General features: G+C 39.8%; 2 protein-coding genes and 1 long non-coding RNA gene across 3 annotated transcripts; 2 read left to right on the plus strand and 1 right to left on the minus strand.

Moving 5' to 3' along the window:
* Positions 1–5,303: 5,303 nt before the first annotated feature.
* LOC118235400 lies at positions 5,304–11,382 on the minus strand. The gene is made up of 2 exons (XR_004766840.1): positions 11,021–11,382; positions 5,304–6,140 (listed from the first exon to the last, which is right to left on the minus strand). It is a non-coding gene; the product is annotated as an uncharacterized LOC118235400 (long non-coding RNA).
* A 3,046-nt stretch (positions 11,383–14,428) lies between these two features.
* LOC118234952 (prenylcysteine oxidase-like) lies at positions 14,429–19,974 on the plus strand. Its single transcript, XM_035431843.1, has 6 exons — positions 14,429–14,889; positions 15,414–15,620; positions 15,743–15,917; positions 16,373–16,584; positions 17,529–17,669; positions 17,932–19,974. The coding sequence occupies exons 1-6, from the start codon at positions 14,778–14,780 to the stop codon at positions 18,591–18,593; spliced, it is 1,509 nt and encodes a 502-aa protein (XP_035287734.1). The 5' UTR covers positions 14,429–14,777; the 3' UTR covers positions 18,594–19,974.
* Positions 19,975–21,486: 1,512 nt separating this feature from the next.
* Positions 21,487–26,828, plus strand: LOC118236530 (V-type proton ATPase subunit e 1-like). The gene is made up of 4 exons (XM_035434987.1): positions 21,487–21,747; positions 22,595–22,642; positions 24,923–25,040; positions 26,082–26,828. Exons 1-3 carry the CDS (start codon positions 21,644–21,646, stop codon positions 25,014–25,016), a joined length of 246 nt encoding a protein of 81 aa, XP_035290878.1. The 5' UTR covers positions 21,487–21,643; the 3' UTR covers positions 25,017–25,040; positions 26,082–26,828.
* Positions 26,829–27,375: the final 547 nt, after the last annotated feature.

Below are 27,375 nucleotides of genomic sequence, written 5' to 3' on the forward strand. Positions count from 1 at the left end.
GCACATCTCTCTCTCTCTCTCTCAGATAAATGCACGCACACACATAGGCTACTAGCCACACATGTTAAATATGCTTCTGTGTGTGGGCCGTTCCAGCTTTAGAATCAAATACACCATCTTTACAGTCAACTGAAGTAGTTTGAAATTATTATTATTATTATTATTATTGTTGTTGTTGTTGTTTTATAAATAATAATAATACACTACAGGAAGATTCAGAAATATTTTTCAGATTTATGTCTCAAAACAGATAACGGAAACATCAGTGCAGTCAGGCTGACAATTATAAAGCCAGGCATCTAATAATAATTTTCAGCCAAAGCCAAGCCTGTGAGAAACCTGTCACTCCTCACACATGCTGTACAGGTGTCCAATGTTACGCGGTTCATCCAGGTAAACTATGTTTTGCCGATGCCTGAATGTTCTGGTTCCTATGGCCTATTCTCATAATGTTATACACGTATTCGATATGTTTCAGAATGTTAATGTTATGAGATGACTCACCTGTTGTGATCTCCTCTATCAACTGATGGACTAGAGGTTATGTGATAACCCCATGTGCCTGTCTGTCTGAGCCCGTGGAAAGAGTAACTGGAGAATTAGACGAAGCCGTCTGTTCTCAGATAAGAAATTCTTTGGTTTGAATGTCCGCGTAACTGCGGGAGTTCACATGGAGGGTGGCAGGACTATGCACTTTAAATAGTGGCACGGAGTCCAATGTGTTACTAGCATAGATAACATCTTTCTGATGATGCTAAACAGGTTTTACTTTCGCTTGTTTGTTTTTTGTTTTTTTGTTTTTACTTTGCTTGCAAACATGTACCAACCAAAGGGGCTTTTCAGGGGGCTTTTAGACTTAATAATAGATCCCTCATAATATAAACATGCATTTGATAAATCTAAAAAGCTATTTATTTTCTACACAGAAAACAACCCCAGCCTGAAGAATGTACTGGATATCATCATCAGTGAACAGGCAAAGTATTGTGTGAAATAATGTACACTATGTGACCAAAAGTATCTGGACACCCCTTGGTCTGGGGCTGTTTCTCATGATTTTAGCTAGGCCCCTTAGTTCCAGTGAAGGAAAATCTTAATGCTACAGCATACAATCACAATCTAGGCAATTCGGTGCTTCCCCAACAGTCTAGGAAAGGCCCTTTTTTGTTTCAGCATGACAATGCCCCCAGGCACACAGCAAGGACCATATAGAAATGGGTTTGTCGACATCGGTGTGGAAGAACTTCACTGGCCATCACAGAACCCTGATCTCAACCTCATCCAACACCTTTAGGATCAATTGGAAACCCAACTGTGAGCCTGGGCTAATTGCCCAATCAGTGCCTGACCTCAGTAATGCTGAATGGAAACAGATCCCTGCAGCAATGCTCCAACATTCCAGTATAAAGTCTTCCCAGAAGTGTGGTGGTTGTTATAGCAGAAAAGGGTGCACCAACTCCATATTAATGCCCATAATTTTGGATGTGATGTTGGATGTCAAGTGTCCACATACTTTTGGCCATTTAGTGTATATTATCTGGACCATCTGGGAGATGAATAGTAGTGTACATTAAAGGATCAAGATTGAGGGTTGATGCATAGTATTCGCCTTAATCATGGGATAATTACATTTCCCCAGGGGTTAGTTACTGTAAACTAGGTCAAAAGGTCAGCAAGACAGGGCATAGCACCATGTCCTGCAGCAAGATAATGGATTCAAATATAAAACTGTGTATGGAAGTGAGATAATGGATTCAAATATCAAATCGTCTCTGGATTCGAGTATCAAACCGTGTCTGGCAGCAAGATAATGGATTCAAATATCAAACTGTGTCTGTAAGCAAGATAATGGATTCGAATATCAAACTGTCTGTAAGCAAGATAATGGATTCAAATATCAAACCATGTCTGGCAGAGAGATAATGGATTCAGACATCAAACCATGTCAGGCAGCAAGATAATGGATTCAAATATCAAACTGTGTTCCCCTTCAGGAAGGAAAAAGTAGGGGAGTTCCCTGTTAGTCATCGTTTTGTGGGGTTCTGTCTTTTAAAAACTGCGGCTGCCACATAGAGTGCTAAGCGTTTCATTTTCTTACGCATTCCTAAGTATTTAAATAGCACTTAATGACTGCACAAGACTCAGAATTTGACTGACTGCACAGCCAGGAGTGGCTGCACTGCAGTTTTATTCTACAAAAGTAGAAAAAGAAAAAAAAAAAGGTTATGTTCTTTTTTTATGACAGCACGCATTTATTGCGCCGCTATTGGCTCGGCACAAATGTTCCACTGCAAGTGGCAAATGAGTGTCTGAGAGATCGATCATTACACTGCTGAAATGGTTTCATAGTGCAATGGGGAAAAAATAAAATAAAATCTAACATGTCATTGTCTCCACAACAAGGGTTTTCATATCTGTATGGTTATTAACAACATAAATGAGTCCTGCACTATCTGTCTGTCATGGTAACCAGAGTTGGTGGTAACCATTTTAAGGCCATGGTAACCATTTTAAGGCCAGGAAACAGGCGAATTTGGGGGTTTGGGGTTTCATATGTCAGTTTTGAAATATTTGCTTCTATTAGTACTCTTGTTTCATAAAATGTACAAAATAATCATAGATAGTTGAGATTATTTGAGTATTATTTAGTACCTCTGACACCCACACAAAGAACAAAATTTACTTTGACAGCCATTTTTTTCAAAGTGACATGTTCCCGATACACCAGGCAGTTTAACACAGCTTTAAAAGTAGGTACTGCCACAATGTACCTTCATAACTGAAATTGCTGGTAACGTGCCTTAAGTTCAGTGCAGAATAATATCTGTTTGCTGGCCTCAGTCAGCAAACAGATATTATATAAAATCCCTTGTATTTTATTTTGCACATCATCCTGCATAAGATCAACTGCCAACGTAAACGTAAGCGAGCAAGTAGATTAGCAATAATTATTTTGAGCATCACTGTGCTGAAAGTGGAATAAAATAAAAATCTTTAAATCTTATAGTTATTAAAACATAAAAAAACATAAAAGTCCTAATGACTAACTCACATTCAGGCGGAGAAAGATAAAAGCCTCTCCTTCAATTATGGCGATAAGTCAGCTTCCTCGGGTTATTTTTCTGGTCTTGTGAACAATCAAACGAAGATTGACGGAAAATGAACAGAAATGAAGGACGTCGGGTACAGCACGTGAGCTATCCAGCAGTGCAATCTGATCTCAGCGTGGATGTGTTGCTATCAAAGCCAGCCTCAGGGGTTTGGGGGCCCTAAACAAGGATATTTGGGGATGAATACTGCACAATTAAAATGCGTTCCAAAAAAAGTAATAATTTGTGTGGCCCAGGGATGGGTGTGACCCTAAAGCGACTGCATGGAGTGTCTATGCCAGAGGCCAGCTCTGATTGAGATTCAGCCTGTGGGCTAGCCCACAGAAAGCTTCTTCCATTACCAGATTTATGATTAAAAATTTCTGATATGTTATTTGAAGAATTTACATAAAACTTTCAACATTAGAATATTTATTAAAGAAAGGGCTCAGTTTCAATTTTCCCCATGTGAGGATGCCCTTAAAAGGAACCGCATAAAACCTGCACATTTTTCCTGAGGTTAGAACTCAGCATATATCCCTGTCCGGTAATTATGCTGAGAGGCAAAAGGCCGAGTGCTTTGAGATTAGTGCTTTGATTAGTGTCCAGATGAGTGCAACAGTTTTTCCTACGTAATATTTCTTAGGCGTGGGTTTATGCTGCCACCTTGTGGTTACCTTTCATATTGCACTGCTTTAAAAAGATGGAACACGGATAAGAGTTGATCTGGCTGGACAAAATACAAAAATTAAATCAAATTTACTCTGAAGGAAGAGGGAGATATATGATTGTGCAGTCTCTTCAAAACATTTTTAGCAAGGCAGGCATGTTATCGAGCCTTCAATAGGTGGACATTAAACTGAAATTTGCAATGTTGCCAGGCATGAAAGAGAGGCCTTTCTGCTGTGTGGGATACAAAGAAGAGAACACACTCTCAAAGACAATCACAGTAAAAAAAAAATGTATTGTACCTAGTAACAACAATCATCATGACAATACTCCACAGTTTATGAATCTCATCTGACAGATCCCCAACTGTATATTTAAAAAACTAGTGATTCTTTTACCCTTGGCCCTGTTTTTGAAATGCATTGGATATTTCAAACAGGAGACATTTTTTCCTCTGCTAGAACCTTTAATTTTTTCAGTATAACAAGAATCAGCAGCGGTTGCCCTCACTATTGCGAGCAGGTGACACCTGTTTTTTTTGGCCTTGGTTTATCTGCATATCAAAGGCCTTACTTCCTGTCCTCTAACTTACACACAGTGAGTCACTGTCTTTTTGCAACGAACCCTCGTCATTCTTATGGATGCTCAAAAAAACTCACAGTGCAACCCATGTTCTTCATTAGGAGCAGTGTTGACAGAGAGCATAAACAATCAATAAAAATAAGGACAAGCTAATAGATTGGGGGGAAAAATCTAATGAGTGAAGATTGTTGCAGATTGATGAAGAGTACACAAATCTATCATTGCATGCCCAGATCTAAGAGGCCTTGTGTTCTGGAAGGGTTGAGTGTCAGTAATATTGTTTTTTGTGATATGCAAACAGTTAACATCATTTTTAACTGTATAAAAAATAAGTGCAGTTATTTGGGGAGTGGGTGGTTTGGTTGTCAGTCATCTGATCATATCACTCGAGCTGTTGTTTTTCCTTTTGCTAAAATCTTTCCTGTGATTTTACAGTTCAGATCACCATGGAAACAGCTGGGGATACAGAATGTCCTGATTTGTTGAGGGGGGGAAAAAACACTTACGCACCTGGAGTTTTCCACAAACCATTTGGATTCAATATTCTAGCCCACATTTTGAGTTATTTCGAGCATACCAGTTAGTCTAAGAAATTATTATCCTCCTTTAATATGCAGTGTTCACATTTTTCTTTCTTCAATTTTTTTCCTTCGTGATCAGTTTCGATTCAAGTGCCATTGCTAATAGTAACTTAAGCGTGATGCAGCCCTGTAGAATCATGTTTTTGGCAGAATCTGAACAAGCTGACAAAATTTCTGTTCCCATGTTCTTGTTATTTGTTTCTGTATTACTGCCCATGCCTGTACATGCACATAATTATTAAAGTAGCCACAATTGTAACCATAGAAATGGTTATCAACAGACATATACAGTATGTATTAGTTGTATGCATACTGTAGGTGTTAAATGCGCTGAACATGCTATTGCATAGATTACCAAAAATCATATCATTCACTCTTGGAGCTATCGACAGGATATTTTTATTATTTTACTGCAACATTGGCAATATACAGTTCTTGTTTAAAATGAGAGTGGTTAAAATTAGTCAAACTGCTATCTTCAAGCACTTCTCCTGTGTATCAAAATGTAAGCTTTGTAGGTGTTTAAGTCTAAGGGCTTTATTTGTAAAGGCAACTTAAATCTGTGTATATGTCCCCACTGCAGCAATCAATCTTCTATCTTTAATTTGAGGTGAATTGATGATGTTGTTTGTCAAAGTCCTTATGTCGGTTCAGTCTGAGAAACACATGACTCCTCCATTTAAAATTCTACTTACATCACTGAGAACTCTTCCTCATAATGCACAAACACAGATGCCTTAAACCATATAAGTGTACAGTTACAATATATGTTGTCATCAACATTCCTTTATTGAAAACAAAACACACCTGAACTCCTTTTTATAGATAAATTCTCAAGCAATTTAAGATGAATATCTCCTGATTGGGGAATCTTTGACAAACCATATGATAAAAATAAGATCAGTGATAACAGCCCAATTTTTTCCCCACTTCACACAGGAATTGGTCCAGCGTGAGCTGTGATTGGTGCAGAGTAATTCAGCGCAGTAAGAAGGTCATGGCGATTGATTCTGTGCAGAGCCATTCTGATTGGTTAGAAGGTGCTGACACTTGATTGGAGCAGAGCCATTTTCGGTGCACACAGAGAACACCAGGCTGAAGAACTGAGATCCAGGGGCTGAGGAGGAACTCACAACCCTTGGAATTCAGTTCTCACAGCCGGGAACTCACAGAACTCACAGTGGGTCGTCCCTCACAAGCTCGTTCTCTGAACTCATTTCTGGAATGAAAAAGCAGAGATGGTATTTATTCATTTTTTCTGAGGGAACATCGCCCATTTCATCTTTTGGATGGAAAAGAAAAGGTGGTTTCATTGCATTCATGACCTACTTTTAGTCTTTATATGCAAAATTACGGGGACAGTGAGACAATTTTTGTTGTTTTGGCTCTGTATTCGAGCGCATTTGATTTGATAAGAAACAATGAATATGAGGTCAAAGTACAGACTGTTTGCTTTTGTTTGAGTTTATTTAAATCCATATCGGGAGATCCGTGTAGGAATTACAGTCCTTTCCTCCATTTTTAGGGAAGCAAAAGTAATTGGACAAATGAACATAATCTGAATGAAATTCATATTTTGTGCTTTGTCAGAAATTCTTTGCATTCGATGACAGTCTGCGACCCGTAGACATGACCAGACACTGGGTGTCCTCCCCGATGCTGCTCTGCCAGGGCTGTACTGCAGCCTGCTGTTGCACTCTGTGTCGACCCATGGAGCAGGGGGAGGGGGGCACTTGGTAAAAAAAAAAATCCTTCTTGCATTACATTGTTATGAAATGTTCTGTTGCCATTCCATTTTCAATTTATACCGCTAGTTTTGCGATAGGGGATGAATAACGTTATTTACCTTAGACAGACATTGGATCGTGTGGCCCCCCCTCGTGGTCGTGTGGCCCCCCTAGCGGTTGTGGCCCTAAACAACCGCATAGTGCTTTTATGCCATGGGCCGGCCCTGCTGGGGCATTGTGCCTTCTGTCATCAGCAAGTGAAACGCATGTTCGATTGAATTCAGGACAGGTGATTGACCTGGCCAGTCAAAAACATTCCACTTTTTGTTAAGATGCTTCTGTACACTTCAGAATTCATCCAGCTGCTGCCATCAGCAGTCACATCATCAATTTAAACAAGCGGGGAAACCATACATACCCAAGCCATAACACCCCCTTCACCATGTTTCACAGATGAAGGGAGTGCTCTGGATCATGAGCAGTCCCTTTCTTTCTCCACACTTTCCTTTTTCATCACATTGTTACAGGTTAATACTCATATCGTCTGTACATAAGACTTTGTTCCAGAACTGTACTGTTTTTCTAAAGCAGTTTTAGGCTAACTCTAACCTGTCCGTTCTTGTTCTTGAGGCTTGCCTGTAGTTTTGCATCTTGTGGCGAACCCGCTGAGGTTATGCTGGTGTTGTCTTCTCTTTAGGGTAGTCTTTGACACATTTATGACTACATCCTGGAGACTGTTCTTGATCTGTTCAACAGTTGAAAAGGGGTTTTTCTGCACAATTGAAAGCATTGGTAGGTCATGCAATGCAGTGGTCTACCGTGATCTACCTGGTTGTTTGCTATTGCTGAGTTCACCAGTGCATTCTTGTTTCCTAACTATGTATCAAACAGTTTATGTTGACACACCCAACATTTTATATATGTCTCTGGTTGATTTATTTAGATTTTAAAGCCTCACGATGGCCTGCTTAATTGGTATTGACACATATTTGGTCGTCATGTTGAGAGACAACAGCAACAGACTCCAAGTGCAAATTTCACACCTAGACAAAGAACCTTTTGTTAGCTGGGCAAAAAGCAGCTGAGCAGCCAGTTGTCCAATGACATTTGCTCACCTAAAATGGGGAGAATATGAAGGGCCCCTACATGACTCACCCAATATGGATGTACATTCCCTAAAATGAAAACTGACGGCCTGCACTTCAACATCATATTCACTGTTTTATATTAAATCCAATGTGCAGGAGTACAGAACCAAAACAACTATGTGTGCGTGTGTCTGTGTGTGTGTGTGTGTGTGGGTGGGTGTGCATGCTTGTCTGTATACTAAAAAAAAAAAACACAGGAAAATTATATTGTTTCATACTAACACAACTATTCAAAGAAAAAGACAGCAATGCAATGATCTCACCCGTACCTCAAGATCAACCCAGAAATTACAGTTTAAAGTTTTGCGATGGTCCTCTCAGTCTGAAGACGATGTTTGGTTTGAATTGAACAGAGCAGTCCACATGCACAGACCAAAACTATGTGGAGCAGTTACCAAAGACCCCCTCCAAATATGTTCACCAATTTGATCCCCTCCAAATATGTTCACCAATTTCATAAACACATTAAAAGATGACTCAGAGGTGCTATACTTGCAAAGGGAGGGCTCGCAAATTAGAGTGTGAATGTGTTCAGCACACATTGCTTAACTTTCCTGATTTCTTAAAGGTCAAATGACCTTTTCCAATGTTTAACAGCAGTGAAACTCCACTAAATTTGTTTAAAAAAAATTTCAGCACAAAATTTGATTACTTTTCCCGGATCACCCTACCTTTAGAAAAAGTTAAACGACGCAGTTTTTTTATATTTTTATAAAAGCAGAACAAAATTGCAACACGAAGATGGTCGTTTGGGTCTTTTTTTAACCCTGCACATATGGAATCATAAGTCATAATCAAAGTTAAGCACCACACATCTCACAGCAAAAAATAGAAATAAAAAATAAACAAACAATTATGATGTGCGATTTGTTTCAAAAACAAGTGGAGATGACTGAAGATATAGTCTCTTTGGCCTGTGAAGTAGGAAAACAGTCATTCATAAATTTATTGATGAGTGAGAGGTTGTTTCTGCATGCAAAATATTGATTTAATGCTTAAAATACAACAAAGAGGTTTTATCACAGGGGGTCCGTCAAAGGTGGGTCATTTGTGTCCGTGCGATCATGGGGTGCATTCATAATTTGCAAACAACACAGGGGTTAAATAAAATGATGATAGGGAAGCTGGTTTTTTTTTCATCAAGGAATTATGGAAGATATGTAAATTTTCTTCAGCTGCATTTTAGATTAGACAAATGCATTTCTCGTACTTTTCATAGACTCAGTAAATACTAAGTAGGGCACTCATATAGTTTGTTCTTCTAATTCCTCTCCGAAGGGCCACTGCTAATTCTCATCTTCTACAGGGCCACTTTTGTAAAATTAGCATAACGCACATGCAACAAATTATCCTGCAGCACTATTATAGTTCTGTCCAGCAGCTCCAATCCATTAAGCATATTGGAAAAAAATCTTTGAGCCACACCTACTTACTTACCCCTTGTGTTGTTTTCATATTACGCATGCACCACATGCCAGCAGGGTCAAAAATGACCCACCCTGTGATAAAGCCTCTTTACTGAATTTTAAACCTTAAGTCAATTTTCTTTTCATGAAGAAACTACCTGTCACTCATCAGTAAATCTGTGAATAACTGTCTTCCTGCATCACAGTCCAGAGAAACTGTATTTCTTCAGTCTACAATGTTACAATCGTAATTGATTGTTTTGCTGTAATAGATGTGTGGTGCTTAACTTTGATTATGAGTTCTGATTTCATAACTGCAGTGTTAAAAAAATACTCATAAGACCATTTTTGCACCTTGATGGTGTACTGTTTTTTTTTTTTAATTAAAAATATAAAAAGGGCAATATTTAACTTTTTCTCAAATGGTAAAGTCATGCCCGGAAAAGCCATCAAATTACATGCTGAAACAATAAATAAATAAATAAATGTAGGTGTTTTTCACTGACAGTGACCCTGAGGACAACACAAATGTCAAATAAATTAATATTTGCATATAATTTTATGGGAAAGTTAATAATCAGCGCCGCCAGTGCTTATCAATATGCATATCACTGGCATACATGATGTAGAGCTGTGTTTTTTACACAAACAATTTCCATAAAACAATCACCACCAGCAGATCATTATTATTTATGGTAGTAGTAGGTTGTAGTCACAGTAATAATAGTAGGATTGCAACAATACTAGCATTGACAACTAGAATTGTTATTTAATTTTAAAGCAGTACAATCATTGACTCTTGAAAGCAAAATTCAGGCAATTATTATTATTATTATTGTTATTATTATTAAAATAGTAGTAGTAATAATAGTTTAAGTCATTTTTTGACTATTATTGCAGCGTTTAGTGTTTTAATATAACCACTTCAAAATTGTCTTATAATATCATCGTATAATATTGTATATAAAATAGTCATGTTATACAATTTTAATTAGACAGTTAATTAAAAATAAAGTATGACAGTTTAAATTTGTATTTGACACTTCCAGGTAGCAGAAGCCGTATTAATTAAGAACTTCAGCTAAAATTCAAGTGATTACCTTTTGACAAAATTAGACAATGAAAAATGATCTTCTAGATTCTCAGCTATTCAAATCACACATACGGCCTCAAATTAATATGACATTCAAATGCTGTATATATTAGGTTATTAAAAATTATGTCACGGGCATGTTGAATAATCAGGCCACTGTTAATGAACATATTAACTTCCATTATGCATCAGGTAGTTGGAGGATTATTCATCTACCGTTCACTGAAAACATTAACTAACTGACTTTTATGTAGTTTTATTCGAGAGACAGAGAGAGAGAGAAAGAGAGATGGGGGGTTTATAAGAATGGAGAAATTCAACAAATAAATACATAAAAAACAAAACCACATCATATTTGCCGTCTGCCTGTGAGTTAGGACTTCCTCGTTTTCTTTCATGAGTCTTCCTCACTGAAGCTTAAGTACAGTCATGGAACGGTATCCGTTCTGATCCAGGCCTATTGTAAAACTTACATCCAGAACAATATATATATATATTTGTGTGTGTGTGTGTATGTGTGTGTGTGTGTGTGTGTGATTGTTGTATTTTCAATATCGACGGTCAAAACACATATTAGTTTTACAAACGCAATAACTCCATTAATCACTTTTTTTCGACGCACACATTATTTATAAAGAAAAATAGCAGTTCTTTTTTATTTGATGGTTCTTAAACATCGATTCCCATCGGAGTAATAATTGGACTATGAAGCATAAGTTACTCACCGAAACTTCAGAGTCGTTACTGGCCTTTTTTCGCTCTTATCACTTTTCATAGCTTCACTTTTTCTTTCATTTTCTTCCTTGTTTTCTTCCCCCTGTTAAACCAATGAGGCTTATGAGGAGTCATTGCTGTGTGAGTCATTCAGCGACCCGTACTTCAACTCCGCCGGCAGTGCTGTGGATTCATTCTGCTAAATACGTGCCGTGAAAATGAACGCATACCGCCTCCATTTGATATTGCACTGGCCTCATGATTTGATCTCATTCGTATATATAGGAACTGATTACTACAGATTTGCATAGACGTATATTCCATTTAACAGACACTGTACTCATTTAGCTGCGGAAAGTCCCTGTCTTATCCCTTTGAGTGAGAGCCAGCATATTTGCACAAGTGGGTATCGCGATAATACATCTTATTGTGCCACAAAATAGATATGTATATTTGCAAATATGCGTATTACGGGGATTTAAAAAAATCAAAAAGCAATTCGTACTTTTATGATAATTATAAAAGTGCGCACCCCAGCAGTTTTGAGAAAAGCACACCCGCTAGGGCAGGAGGAAATGTTGGTTAAGTATTCGATACATCGCTTCCGTTCTGTAAATTCCGTGGGCTGAGCCGGGGAAATCCTGAACCTCATAATCAAATGACTGATAAACTGGGCTGCTTTTCAAGCATGAACCTTCCTTAACAAACTGTAATCATTACTGTTATACATACGTGTATTAAACAATTTTATTTTTATGAATCTATTTCGATTTTTTTTGTACTTATTTTTCTAAATTATTGATTTGATAGCTTGTTCTTTTTGCAGGCTCTGTCTTGAAAAATATTTACTTGCTTTTCAAAGGAAAATACTCGGTATTCCAAACGGGTTCCAGACGTAGGCTACTGTATCATTTATTGTCGGAGAAAGGTGTAAGGCCAGGGTACAACACATGTATTTTCTGACAACACAGGCTCAAAACCCCAACGATAAAAAGGCAAAAGATCACAAACCAGCTGTGTGTGAATCCACCCACACAACCTTTGCAGCTCACAGACCTACAGGATCTTCAAACTGTTGTCAAATTCTTGTTTGCCTATTTACATTCCTCCAACAGTCGTGTGTGTTCTTTGGTATGTATGTTTTTATTGAAACTCAATACTTTAGCTAGAAGTAAAAGAGCACTTCTGCTCAATTCAGCTACACCCCTGATTGTAATTCTGTGCCAAGTAACCTACTTTTAACATACCCTGGTATAAAAACCACTTTCCGAAAACTAGACAAAAAAAAAAAAAACTTGGATTGCAAAACAGCCTTTTGCACAACACCTGAGAATATCCCCATTTGATGACGCTTCATGACTTCCCTTCAAGCTTTCTCCGTGTGCATGGGCCTACAGTATGAACTTGTGAGCCTGTGTGTGAGGTCTGTTCAATATTCTTGTGAGCTGCAAACTTTGTTCCACCTGGCATCTTAAAAATTGTTATCCTAAGACATGTGATAAGTATATAAACCTCAACCAAAATCATCTCTCTGAAAAAAAATTATATAATGCCCCAGATGCTTATCATTCCTTCAAAGGCAAATGAACAGAAAACGAATGAAGTCCAAAACATATTTACTAAAGCAAGATTAACTTCTTACTTTAAGAACTAAAACTGAACTAAACTGCTGTGACAAACTCTGCCACGAGTATGTATAATAGTGTGCTTCTCTCTCCCCATGTGTGTGGGTGTGTGTATGAGAGAGAAAAAGAGAGAGAGAGAGAGAGAGAGAGAGAGAGAGAGAGAGAGAGAGAGAGAGAATACCATTTCTCTTCGTGATGGTGTATGTCTTTTGTCTTTGATCACACTTACCAGCAGAATGTCTGTTGGCTTCCATTGATTTTCTTCACACAGCAGACAGTCAGAGAGCTGGGGAGAGGCCTGTACACGCCGTGCAATTTCACTCCCCTACTGACTGTTCTCTTCAGCGAGCCATGCAAGCCTCGGTCTCCTAACCTCACATGACTGCAGCCGTGGCCCCCGTCAAGTGACTTGTGACTTTCAGTCATGGGGGGGTGAGGGGGGGTGACATGAACAAATAGGAGCACATGCGTTGCCTTTCGGTGTGACTGTATGGTGAAACATGACCCAAAAAGGAGACTGCAGGCTGGACTGGAGCTCTGTTGTGAGAGTATGTAAAGGATCTGGTTAAAAAAAAAAAAACACATAGCATGTTCACAGTAAAATGTCCAGTGTTGATTCAACTCTAACAGTATTAATTTAACACTAAATAGATAACATTTGGTCTCACCCTGGAATGTGGGCTCAAATGTTATCTGTTAAAGAGTTGAAGTAACACTGTTATAGTTGAATGAACACTGGACATTTTACTGGGTATATAAAGGGAGGTGGAGAGGAGTGGGGATGTATACAGGATGCATGAACATGTCAATTTATGCAAACTACTGTCTAAACCAGTGGTCTCCAACTCTAGTCCTGGAGAGCTACAGGGTCTGCTGGTTTTCATAGTGACTCTGCACTTCATGAATCAATTAGAGCAGTTGATTACACAGTTAACTCAACTCACCTGGTGTCTTGGGTCTAAATTGGGAGCTGATTTTAAGGTGAAAACAAAAACCAGCAGACCCTGTTGCTCTCCAGGACCAGGGTTGGAGACCACTGGTCTAAACCAAAAGAATGACTTGAAATTTTAAAATGTGGTGCATGCTATACGTGTTCAACATTTAATTGTGAAGTAAGTAAATAAATAATTATGTGCCAAACTGGTTGTAGGCTACTATAGAGAAGAAGTAACCCATTGGGAAAATGCTAATCTTTAAAATGAAACTCAGTATACAACTTGCTTGTTCAGTTACAACATTCATAAAAGCAGTAATCTGTGTATGTTATCAGTTTGATCTATGATTTTGCAAGTATTCAAATTTTGCTTTTCTAAACATACAACTGCTGTATTTTGTTCTATTCTATAGGCCGTAAAACTTGATCTTCCTCATTCACCCATTTGTAGAAAAATGTAGGCCTATCTTATCAGAAAAATAGAGAAAATATATATTTTTAACACATTAAGAAAAGTGGCCAGCCTTATGATGAAACAGCCCTGCAATACAATATCAACCAATATGGCATACACAGCAAGATCATACAGGGCATTCAGTTATTTGACTAGAATTGCATTCATGTAGCCTAATAAATTCAATTAAATCTCCTTATGTAACGTCTATGTAAAGCGTAAAGAAGAATAGACATTTTTATTTTATGTTTCCATTACTGTAGACTTGCAGGTTATCAGTCTATATGACCAGCTATCTAAAACTGTCAAGCGTTTTTGCATCGCGGTCACTGATTGGCAGTCAGCACGTCGTTTTGAAACTCATTTTATTCGCGATACGTCAGTCATCCAACAAAGTCGATGCAGACAGACCACAGACGGAAAGCAAGCTTCCAAATGACAAGAAAGATGTGAAACAAGTAGCGAAATGAAAATACAGAACACATATTTCGGCCTTCTCCTAGAGAAGACAAATCCCACGAGCTCGCAGTATTTCTACCTCAAAAAGATCGAGCCACCGCAAAATAATTGAGTAAGGCATCTTTAAATTTTCGACCATCTTGGCCTCTGATGTCACAAAATAGCCCTCCGGAACGGGATCTTTTCTTTTTAATTTAATTGGTGCAGACAAATGCCTGATGGATCACGCGGTTCCGTTGCCGGATAATAATCAAAAAGACCGTTTGCACTGGTGATGTTTTGATGCTCAACTCTTCATGATGCTCCAATGTCTGTCGTTGCGATGTGTTCTGATCTTGGCATCATCACTGTCTGTGCTCGGAGATTCCGATTCTGCACAACGGGACGGAGCACCCCCTTCTAAAATAGGTAGCTAACTCCTGTCCTTCATAAATGAGATAATTTTTCTGGCCGAAAGCAAGCGACTTGTATTGCATTACGACTGCTCCGCATCGTTTATGTTAGCTTGTGAAGTGTGTGTCTCGCCGTTAATGTACATTTTTGTGCACATGGGTATCCACTGCTGTTTGCTACATAGTAGAGCTTGCGAATTGCTGTTGGCTGGGGTAACGTTGCAGGAACGTTAGCTCGCTGACTATCTTGCTGGCTGCTTATTTCAAATGTGAAATGTCTCCAACTGCGCTATGTTTCGTAAGCTTATTTGTTTGCTTAATTTTAATAAACAACATGACGAGATTGCTGGGTTCCAAGGGAAGGCAAGAGTACGTGAGAAGGTGCATGTTGGCGAGCTAGTTTGCCAATGAGCCTAGCAATTAATATGGAATATTTAGGCAGTGCAGAGTAGGTGTAAAACTAAACGGGACTGTGGCTAGCTAATGAATCTTAGCAGGGAGCCATTGGTCGGTATGTCCATTGATTATTTTTGCCCACAGCCATAATCGGAGCAGGAATCGGCGGAACTGCAACAGCCCATTTTCTGCGCCAGAACTTTGGACCGGAGGTGCGCATCGACGTGTTCGAGAAGGGCACGGTCGGGGGGCGACTCGCAACGGTCACTGTCAACCACCAGGAATACGAGTCCGGGGGCTCTATCATCCACTCCCTAAACCTGCACATGCAAGACTTCGTGAAGCAGTTGGGTGCGTCCACGTTTATGGTTGTGCCGTGGGGATGAGTGTAGCGTTGTCTACTTTTAGCGAATGCACATACTGAAAAGGATCTCATCCTAATAATCTACACCCCTGCTGCGCCCCCTCTGCAGGACTGAAGCACCGCAGGAGTGTGGCGGGAAAGACGGCCGTGTTTAACGGGGAGGAGTTCATCCTGGAGGAGACTGACTGGTATCTCCTGGACCTCTTCCGTCTTTGGTGGCGCTATGGCATCAGTTTCATCCGCCTGCAGATGTGGGTTGAGGAGATCATGGAGAAGTTCATGAGGTGGGTCGCTACTGCAAAAAACAGGAGTAAACTGTTCCGGGCATTGATGAACAATGGAACAGAATGCGGTGTTGATATATGGGTCAGAAGGTAGTCATGGTGGACAACAGGAGCCGTTGCCAGACCCCTGTTTACCACTAATATTTTTCTGTGTGCCAGTAAAATGATCAGGAAAAAATAATATCACTGTAAAGCAACCATTTAGACTACTAAGGGGGAAAAATACCTGTCAGCTGCCAACCATGGGTGCTTGTAAGTGCTAGGCTGTGAGCGAACCTAAGGCAGTTTTATATGTGTGAATCTATTTTTGTACAGTCTATGGTGTGAATACTGGAGCCTGTTCTGTAGTACAGCTTTAAGTTAAGCAACGCCCCTGGTGGACAATTAAAGCAATGCACAATGTTAAAGGATTGTGTGTGAGCAGGACGTCTTGTTGTGGCCTCTTGTTTTTTAAGGATTTATAAGTACCAGGCCCATGGCTACGCCTTCAGCTCGGTGGAGGAGCTGCTGAGCTCCCTGGGCGGCACCGGGTTCCTGAACATGACCCGTCGCTCCCTGTCAGAGTCGCTGCTGGAGCTGGGGGTGTCCCAGCGGTTCATCGACGAGGTCATCGCCCCCATCATGAGGGTCAACTACGGGCAGAACATCAGCATTCCCGCCTTCGTGGGTACGGACCGGGAAGATAGGGATCTATGGCATTGCTGTGTGATGCCATTACTGGAACTTTCTGATCTATTGCATTTGCTCTGTAGCCATATGTATTTTTGAAATGCATGCATGATCTGTTGGGTGACAGTGTAGTATAATGGCTAAGGAACTGGCTTGTGACCTAAAGGTCGGTGTGTGACCTATGGGTTCGATTCCCGGCTAGGACGATGCTGTTGTACCCTTGAGCAAGGTACTTAACCTGCATTGCTTCTGTGTATAATACAATGTAAATGCTATGTTAAAAAAAAAAGTTGTGCAAGTCGTTCTGGATAACAGCGTCTGCTAAATGTCTGTAATGTAATGATCCATAGTGATGATTTTTTGTATTTACATATTCTTATTTTGACAGTCTGCAGTGCTGCTGTTAGTTTAAGTACCTTAAGCACCTTAATCAAGATTATAACAGCAGGGCCTCACCCAGGAACTGAATTTGCAGTTTCCTGTTTAAAAGTGTAAATCCCAAACCACTGTGGCTGACTCCCGTGCTCCAAAGTACAACTACTTGTGACAGCAGTCATATTTTTTTTATGCTTACTCGCTGGACTAAATGACCTTTCATAAAAAATATTGCAGGAAGCTGGTAATCTTGTTGCAACAAAAACAAAATATCACAATTTCCTTTTAGAGGTTTTTTTGCTGTTTACTCGCCACTACAGCCAGACTGGAAAAAAGTTGGCAAGCTTTCTCAAAAACCCATAAGAAGTGTTCAAATATTGGCATTGACTCGGAATGATACGTTACAAGGAAATGTGCACACAGCGCTGTATTGTTCCGCGTTTTTTTCTGAATAAAGGAATGGTTGCATCACGGTTTCAGAAATGGTTTAAAGATTTTCAGAACCTTCCCCTTGGCGTGTCCTTTTTTTTTTTTTTTTTTTGATGCACCTGTTCTGCTCTCCTACAGGTGCCGTGTCACTGGCAGGTGCTCAGGCCAACCTGTGGGCTGTGGAAGGGGGAAACAAGCTGGTGTGCCTTGGGCTGCTTAAGCTGGCGAAGGCCAACCTGATCCAGGCAGCAGTCACCACCATATCACCCCACACCACAGGTAAATGCGTTCATTGCATTAGATTATTATTGATTTTAAATGACTTTAAAATAAAATAATATAATAATAATAATAATAATAATAATTGGTTTCACATTTTGACTGTTCTATAGACTTTCACTTTTTTATCGTTCAAAATTATCCACTGTGATTTGGGATTTTAATAATTTGGGGTTTGTGTGTCTTGTTATCTGTGGTGATGATCTGTTTTTTTTTTTGTTATTGTTGTTCAATGACACACTGTTGTGCTAATTTACTGCAGGGGAATCCAGCCAGTATCAGCTCACCTACGAAGGCCCGACGGACAAGGACTCAGGACTCTATGACATCGTGGTGGTGGCCACGCCCCTGCAGGACGGTGTGGGCGCGGGCATTTCCTTCCGGGGCTTCGCGCCGGAGCTGCCCGCCGTCGGGGGCACGTACCACCAAACGGTGGCGTCCATCGTCCATGGCTACCTGAACTGCTCCTACTTCGGCTTCCCGGACCCCAAGCTCTTCCCCTTCGCCAGCGTGCTGACCACTGACAACCCGGAGCTGTTCTTCAACAGCGTGGGCTGCGTGTGCCCCGTCAACGTCAGCGCGGGCTTCCGCCGCAAGCAGGCCCAGGAGGCGGGCGTCTACAAGGTGTTCTCCCAGCAGCCCCTGGGCAGGGCCGAGCTGAAGACCATCTTCCGCTCGTACTACTCTGTGCAGGTGACGGACTGGCAGGCGTACCCGCGCTACGGCAGTGCCCGGGAGCTGCCGCCCATCGTCCTGCACGACGGCCTCTACTACCTCAATGGCATTGAGTGGGCGGGCAGCGCCATGGAGATGAGCTCGGTGGCGGCCAAGAACATCGCGCTGCTGGCCTACCACCGCTGGAGCCGCCAGCTGGAGATGATCGACCAGAAAGACCTGATGCACAAGATCAAGACTGAGCTGTGATGTTGTCCCCCCCAGCACTGAGGAACTCTGGGAAAATAAGGGTCAAGATCAGGGCTGACCAAACCCCTTGTTCCTGGAGGTCTTACCATCCTGCAGGGTTTTCATTTCAATCCTAATTTGGCATGCCTGATTGTAATAATTAGCAGCTCAAGGAGATCTCTAGCTGTTAAATGAGGTGTGCTTTGTTAGGGTTGGAGTGAAAACCTACAGGATCCAGGAACAAGGTTGGGCAGGCCTGGGTAAGAGGCCCACTAATGGGGTGTCTTTGTGGTGCCTGGCCCGAGGGTGCCTGCAAAATACAACAAATGCCATTTTTGTGGAGGCTTATTCTCTTGTTTTTTTTTTTTTTTTTTTTTTTTACAACTTCGTCCCTCGCCTTCAGTTCTTAATGTTACGTTGACATCTGCTTAATGTAATTTTTTTGTAATTTTAAAGTTGAAAGAAATTTGAAGTGTTACTTTCTAAAAAAATTTCACTCCAGTGCGAGGTTAACGGTGAACCACGTCAAATATTTTTAACTTGTCATCATGCAGCAGAGTGCAATGAGGAAGTGCTCTGTGTCCCTGCGTCTCTTCACGGTGTCAGATTTAAATTTCCCAGTATGCCGAGCAGACAAAGAGATGCAAACTTACCCGTAAGCATTTATTTTACAACTGTGTTCTGGGACTCAGGACATGTATTTATTTTTTTCCCGATACTATTTTTAAATTTTATTTTATTATCAACAAGGTTTGCAGGTGTACATCAACAAGTAACCTCTGTCAATAACATAACATATAGGTATACCAGGGCATTGATAGACAGGCAAATAAACAAAACAGGAAATGATAAAACAAATAAAATATATACTTTTTTTTTCTTAAATTCATCACTTAATGTTTTAGTCACAATACAGCCATGCCATTATGACTAAGACAATAAAAGATACAGAAAAGTAACAGAAAGCATACACCTGCACGTTTGGACATTTATTTATTTTGAAAGAACTTTTAAGATATGATGATTTAGGCACTGTTTTTGATTAATGCTATGGGGAACTGGTGCCGGCACAAAGCTTCTTTTTAATTCTCCATGAGAAAGAGAAATGTATTATATTTGTTCTTGATTGCTTTGTACCAGGTGGCAACAAAATGTTGTAACTTTATTATTCCTTGAAAAAATGTGTAAGTTATTGTGCTCTTAGACGAAAAAGAAAATTGAGGTATGGACTGCAGTTTAAAATAAACCGCAATTTGCGACAAAGTATTGAATTGACTTGTTTTACAGCGTGACATTAAATTATGTCCATTAATAGAGGAAATCAAATGTAGTGCATATATAAAAATGTGATTCTGGGAACATAAAGTGAAGAACCAAGAAATAAATTATTGGAGTAATCAAATGGCATTATTTATTTATTTATATATTTGTTTATGTTAGAATTGCACTTTAGATTAAGAAAAGCAAAGATACCAACTAGAAATGAGGCCACAGTTGCTAAGAATCAAAAAATTTAAATGTTCAACTTTAGAAATTAAAGAACATTTGTGAATGTTTCCTCTTCTTCCTACTCATCTCTACCCTGTGTATACATTTTCTGCACTTCTGGAGGAAGTTAGCACAGTTAACACACACACACTTCAGTGCCAGTGTGGGTGAGCCATTTTCTTGTTGTTTTTTTCTTTCTTAACTGCGTCATGGCATGCATAATTTTTTGCCTGATAATAGTCAGCTGTACATGTACTGTATGTACCATCTGAAAATGTTTTCTTTCAAATGGATACAGTGTAGTACAGTTGGCAAGATTTTATACTAACTTTGCTCCTGTTGTGCACACATTCTGGTGGCGGCAGTGTAGTATAATGGGGTGGGAACTGACCTTGTAAACATAAAGGTTGCAGGTTCTATTCCCGTGGAGGACACTGCCATTGTGCCCTTGTGCAGGGTACTTAACCTGCATTGCTTCAGTATATATCCAGCTGTATAAATGGATGCAATGTAAATGCTGTGTAATAGTTGTGTAAGTCACTCTGGATAAGAGCGTCAGCTAAGTGGCTGTAATCATAATATAATTAATATAATATGTCATTCTGGTTCATAAAAAGTTTTGTAATTGCTGAATTAGACTATTCTTATAGTTTGAAGGGCTCGACTGATGCATCGAAGATAACATTCAAGATAAAATCCACTGATCTGCCTTGTCTTGTGACTAATGTGGTGGTATTGATGTAAAAGGTATCCAAAAATACCTGCTTTTACATCACTGATTTAGATGTGGCCAGCAGCACAACCCAGTTGAAAATTTCAACCCACAGTGAGTGCTACAACAGCAGTTTACTCCCCTCTGTCGACACTCTATTTAAACATATTGCTGGTGTGCATTTTCACTGAGAACATTAGTGAGCAGTTGCATATGAGGACATGCACTGGTTTTGGTGGTTTGAATGGCACACTGCAGTTCCAAATGCCAGGAGACTCATCATGAAGACATCAGTGCGATTTTGGTATTTTTACCAGGTATGGACTGCTGTCTGGGTAGCAGGAATATGGACTCTACTAATGAGTCTCATCCCTGAATCAAAATGACCATAGTAAGGATGGAATACTGCGGAGCACAGAACTGGCTTGTGTGGCTGTAACTGGCAACAAAAGAGCAGACGGGTTTAGGTCAGGATAAGCATAGTCACTTGTCAGCAGACGGATATATATATATATATACATTTTACGCTCAGTGGGAGAAAACACGTGTTATCTGTGCGCACATTTTTACATTTGTGACTGTCAGATAACATTCTGAACCCGATAGAAAAAAGGCGTTTGTTTTATGTCGTTGTCTGACGGACGGACGTACAAGTCCCCCATCTCCCTCCCTCCCGCTCCACAACTATGTTACGATGTGACGTAGGTCGCTTCTCCCTGGTTTTGTGTGCCACGTGACGTGATATCCTCTTCCTGGTGTCAACGTTTCGGCCGTAATGGACTTTTAACTTCTTAATTAGTTTGGAAACTATGTTCTCAACTGTCTCAGCGTCTTAAAAACTACGATCTGTACGTAAAATATACGGGGAAAAATGGCAGAATCGACTTTTGCCATATCTATGGCTGTATGTACGATATTTTGGTTAATTGTTGGAGGAGTTGTGCCGTGGTTTATTCCTAAAGGACCAAACCGGGGGTAAGTTACGAGCTCGCATTATTAACATTACCAAGCCGTGTGTCATTTAGTCTATAAACAAACAGCACTGAGGACAAGATTTCGTTTTTTTTAACTCAACGTTTAAAACCTAGTGGAACAGTACCTGAATTGCATGTTTCTTTACGCCTAAGATGTCATAGTAGCTGCCCTTATTTAATTACAGAGCATATTACGCGATTGAAAATGCAAAGAGGCAATACCACGAAACTAACATTTTACTAACAGGTCCAGAGATATGAATTGTACCAGTTTCCAATTTAAATCTAATTGTAAAGCTCAGGAAACGACTTTACGGTTTCTTTGTTTTTATAATTCTAAGTAAGAAAAATCACATGTCCAAGTCACGAGAAGACTGGAGTGGTGTAAATGCTTACGCGCATTTGAGAAGAGTTTTTTTAATTACGTATCATACTTAAGAAGAAGAAACGTGTAGGGCACCAAAAAATTAGCTCATTTACCTGCATTTACACGCCTTTCTGTTTTCTTCTCCTGGGCCCTTAATTAATCATGATCAAAATCACAAGCACGCGATGAATTGGTGTCATTGCAGTCATTATTTATTTGCACCTGTGCTCAGCAAATATATATACATATATATATATATGTATGATCTGTTATGACATTGGTCTTGAAGAGGCCCTTTGTTTGGCCAAATTCACAACTTTTACGCTTGAAAGGTGTTGAAGGCTCAAATGTATTGATATTCCTTACTGGACGATAAGGGTGAAGCACTTTGCATTTATCCCCCAGAAGACTGGATCATTTCACTATTGGTATATTTTCCATGATAACTGTTCACCCACAACCTTGTCCTTTTTCTCCACAGGGTTATTGTTACCATGCTGGTGTTGACTGCTGTCTGTTGCTACCTTTTGTAAGTATACAAACCCCCAGGTTTGAGAATCCTACAAGGCCGACTGTGACCTTCGTCCAGGTGTATTTAATTTTCCATACGCATATAATTTCCTTTAGTTCTGTATAGCAGCTGCCACTGCATACCCCCTTGCAGCAGAAGGCATCTCAAACAGCAGTCAGTTGCTAACCATAATGAGCATGGCTAGAGTGACTTCCATTTATTAGTCAGTCCTGCCAAGGTGGGTGGTTACCGTGGAAACTTTTGTCTTTGTTCCTCAATCACAATCTGGTGATGAGTGTTTGGTCTCTGTACAATGTGACATCATGCCATGTGACTTAATGTTCCGATTAAAACTGTAAACGTCTGTTATTTTTTATGATATGAGAACATATTTTACATTTCAGTCTTAAAAAGAAAAACAACAGGTCAGGAGCAGGAACTGAAAGGGTATTTTTATATATTGGCTTATCACAAGGAAAGGAAGATGCATTTTAAATGCTTTGACTACAGACATGTATTGATGTAAAAGTTTTAAGAAACTTCTCATCACAAGAAAAGACAACCATACAATGGCAAAACTGCACTGATGTGTTTATGGCTGATTAGTGCTTGCAGTAGAGCTGTAGGAAGACACTGAAATATTTTATATGTAACAATTATATAGTACAGTATATAGATACTTAGAAATTTCATACCAGCTATTGTAATGTAGTATTTTTTTGTATGTTGAAATGGCAGGACAGCCATGGTTTAGACAAACTGCATGACAGACATAATGGTGAGTGATTTTGGACGTTTGGCTGGTATTCTTTTTTCCCCTTGTAATCCTTTTGTCGGGTGTATGTAATTATCTAATAAATCTTCTCTTATCTTTCCCTTCAAAGACTCAACTGAAGAAAAAAAAAAAAAACCTGCCCAAGCAGTTAGGTTTTTAAGACTATCTTTAGTTTTGTTGTGATTATGAATGCCTTATTAGTTGTGTTTCTACAGCCTCCCTTGTATCACAACTGTACAATCTTCTTTCTTTCTGTAAAAGATTTTGCTACTCGCAAACGATGCAGTGGAACTGAATGTTTTTGTTTAACCAATGCCAAGGGGTAGCTGAGGTTTCTGACAAAATCTAAAAATGGAAAGAGTGAATTTAATATGATTCCCAGCATGGATGAGGAAGTTATGAAACAGAGGTTCCCCATTCAATGAAACCTTGATCAATATACAGTGGAGTTACACTTTGCCTTGGTCTTAGGTGAGATGATAATAATAATAATAATAATAATAATAATAATAATTAATTAATTACTGCTATTTACTCTGGATGAGGGAATCTGCTAATTTGGATAAATTTAGTGTGATGTACATTTTATAACAATCTGGGAGAAAAATTGTCACAAGCTATTACCAAGTTGCACCAGAAGTGGGCAGTAAATACCATATGATGTGTTTATCAGTCAGACAGCTTGTTGTCGTGTAAAAATAAAGCCCTTGTATATGCTCATACATATAAATTAGTCACATGACAGTAAGTGTGGTTTATGTAATGATTGTGTTTATTACATGTTTACTGTTCCTAAAAATAAATACAGGATGATGTACGTTTTTGAAACAGAATGCATATGTCAGCTGGCAGGGTTTGTTTCAGTATTACCGATGGGATGCTTAATGAGTTGTGAGAATTTTGGCGCTGAAGAACAGATGCTGGTGACAGAGATGTTTGTCAGGGCCGCTCTCCTGCCAAGTGTGACAGCTGGACAGATCGCAGCACAACCGTGGTTCTGGATCCAGGAAATGGCGTAAACAAACAAGAGCCCTGCCATCTTACGCAGGGGCCGCATCGTTTATTTACACGGTGACACATGAATAAATATTGATTCCGTTCAGGAGCCGGCTTCTGTGTGCAGCTGGGTCCTTGTGTTTACAAGAGCATGCGTAAGGGGTTGGGTTGGGTTGGGTTGGGTTGGGGGGGGGGGGGCGGGCGTTGTGGCAAACCGCGGTGCATAAGAGTAAACATGCAGAACAAATGTAATATTGCATTGTCGCTGGCCGTGCATTGTCGCACGGGGTCAAGGCAATCGTAATTGAGGACAGAATATGGGAATATGGAAATGTTTGTGCGTTGCCAATCTGTTATTTTTCTGAGGATGTGTTTTTGTTTTTTTTCTTCCATGTCTATTGTGCTGCAGTTTTCAGTCGAATTCAAGCGCTCATCACCAATTGCAACAGTGGAGAAAGGGGAATTCACGCCCCAGCTGGTTTCGTCCTCGATGTTAAATGTGGATTTATTTCTTTTCTGGCCTACAGCTGGCTAATTGCCATTCTAGCCCAGCTGAACCCTCTGTTTGGACCCGTGCTGAGCAACGACACTATCTGGTACCTGCAGTACCACTGGCCCTAGAGTCTGCACATCCCAGTCTGAAAGGTACTCCTGTCCGAGAGTCCCCACAGCTCTGAAACGCACTTAATATGGCGAGAACACACACCTACACCGCATGCTGTTACTCTGAATTTTACATGTTTTCATTGTTAATCTGTGTTCATATAGAAGGGCAGATACAATTTAATGTCAGGTGTGAATGTCTGTAATCTCTTCTAAAGCATTTAGTTATTGGTGTAATTTGATTTAGCACACCTGTCTCACTACTGTAATATTACAAGCCCCCTTTTTTTGTCTGATGTGATTGGGGTGGAGACGGCGCAGTAAGCCTGTTTCAGAAAGGTTAGGGATGAAGGCTGGATACTCTGGTCTCTTTCCCTGGGGGAGGGGGAGGGGGGTCCTCTTTTCTGGGGTTCCACCTCATAAACTGAGGAGTCCTAAAATTACAGAAATTACAGGGTTTCCGTAGTCCAAGAAAAGAAGAAAGAAGTCCAGGAGAAAAAAAAGCAATAATGTAAATTGTAAGCCATTTAGATTCACAGAGCTTCATTCAGGTGGAGTGTGTGGCTGTGTTATTCTGTTTTGCTGAGTAATTGGTGTTATATTCGGGTGAAAGGGCTGGCGAGTGGCCCAGACAGGTCTATGCAGTTGGTGCAGTGGCTATCCCAGAAGGCTGTGCACGTGGCCCCTCCCACCAATGGAATCTGTGGCACTCGTTCTCACCCCTAATTCATCCTCTGTTGTGCTCTGAATGCAGTTGTGGTTGCTAAAGTCTGAAATGTTCTTCACCTTATCAGTGTTCCACTAAGTATGCCCTAAGCTGTGATATGGTTTGATTAACGAAAGTCCAAGGAAATGTTAGCTGTTGCTTGAGAAGTATTGGTTGTCATATTGCAACTGAAATTAAAGAGTAAGTTAGTCGGCACAGGGCAGAGAACTGCTGTTGCAGCGCTCTCTGTGGGTTAAATTTTCTACCTGATTGCAACCTGTTGAAAATTTCTGCCAGTAGGGAGTGCTGCAACAGAAGTTTTCTTTGCGTCCTCTTGAACTGTTCTTGTTCTGTTTTTTTTTTTTTTTTTTTTACAGCATGCACCACCAGGCCCATGTTCAGAACCAGCCTGCTCACAGCCTGCTGTCTCTGTATGGAAGGAACATTTCCATCCATCTACCTTGTTAATGCCTTATCGAACAACCTGGGTCACCTCAGTCAGGGGAGCATGCCAAATTCAGGGCAGGGGGAATATTACTGTAAATAGTCACAATAGAGCTTATTCAAACTTGATCATGGAATTTGGAAAGAAGTCTAACATGAAGAACTATTACCATGGATGGATGTATTATACAGAAAAGCCTCCTGGTGCCTCATAATGTTCAAATAATTTTCTCATTTACAAACTACTCTGTGCCATCACACAATATGTGCAAATATTAGTGCAGCTACAACAATAATAATGTGTAAAATTACTTGTTGAAAAATGCAATGCCTGCTGAAGGATACAGTAATAGAGTGGAATGCGAATTGTGGTGTACTTCATAAAACATGAGTATTTGACGTATATCTTTTATCAGTGTTTTGAAGAAATAAAACTTGGATTTTATCCAGTTGACTTCTACCCAATTCAAACTACTTACAAAAGTTTTCTAATAAATCAGTTGCAATCTCACTAAAAACTGAAATTCATCCAGAGTAGCTGTAGTAATTCTGTAATTTTACATCCATTCACCTACAAGCACCCCCATCTTTCAGTGGCAAAGATCCTGTTCACCTTGCTTGGTATAGGATATGATTAAGGAAATGTAAAATAAAGTTTGTTAAGAAAAGAAAAGAAAAAATTTGGCCTCAAAGTTTTATTATTCTCAATGTTGCGTAAGACCCCATTATTTCTGTGGATGCTGGTTGACATTTTTAACATAAGCTATTAATGACAGTATTAAAATTACTCTGATTAGTGTCATTTGTCTCTGATCCAGACATTGTGTTGTCCAGTGGGGACTTACTTGCATTTTTGGTGCATGGTTTTAAAAAAGCATAGCAATATGCTTCAGAGATAAAAGTGTTAATGCACCATTTTACTCATTGGATCTGCACATGCTTTGGACCTTTAATAGTGTTAATAAAGTAGAGATAAATCAAGCTGGGATATATTATCATTCATGAGAGCCAAACTGTAACTGAAATGCCCCATTCATTTACATGGAACCATTTTCTTACAGACTGGCAAAAGTAAGTGGATGAACACAGTTAACCTTGGGTCTTCCTAAGGAGATGTACTGTACGGTTAAGACTGAGCAGACATTCTGTCAAATAGTCAAAAGGGCACTTCAAACTCAAAAGCAGATTTTGTACAGCTACAGCCTAGCTCCAACCTAGTATGTCCAA

This window comes from Anguilla anguilla, chromosome 9 (genome assembly GCF_013347855.1).
Source record: "Anguilla anguilla isolate fAngAng1 chromosome 9, fAngAng1.pri, whole genome shotgun sequence".
NCBI classification, from domain to species: Eukaryota; Metazoa; Chordata; class Actinopteri; order Anguilliformes; family Anguillidae; genus Anguilla; species Anguilla anguilla.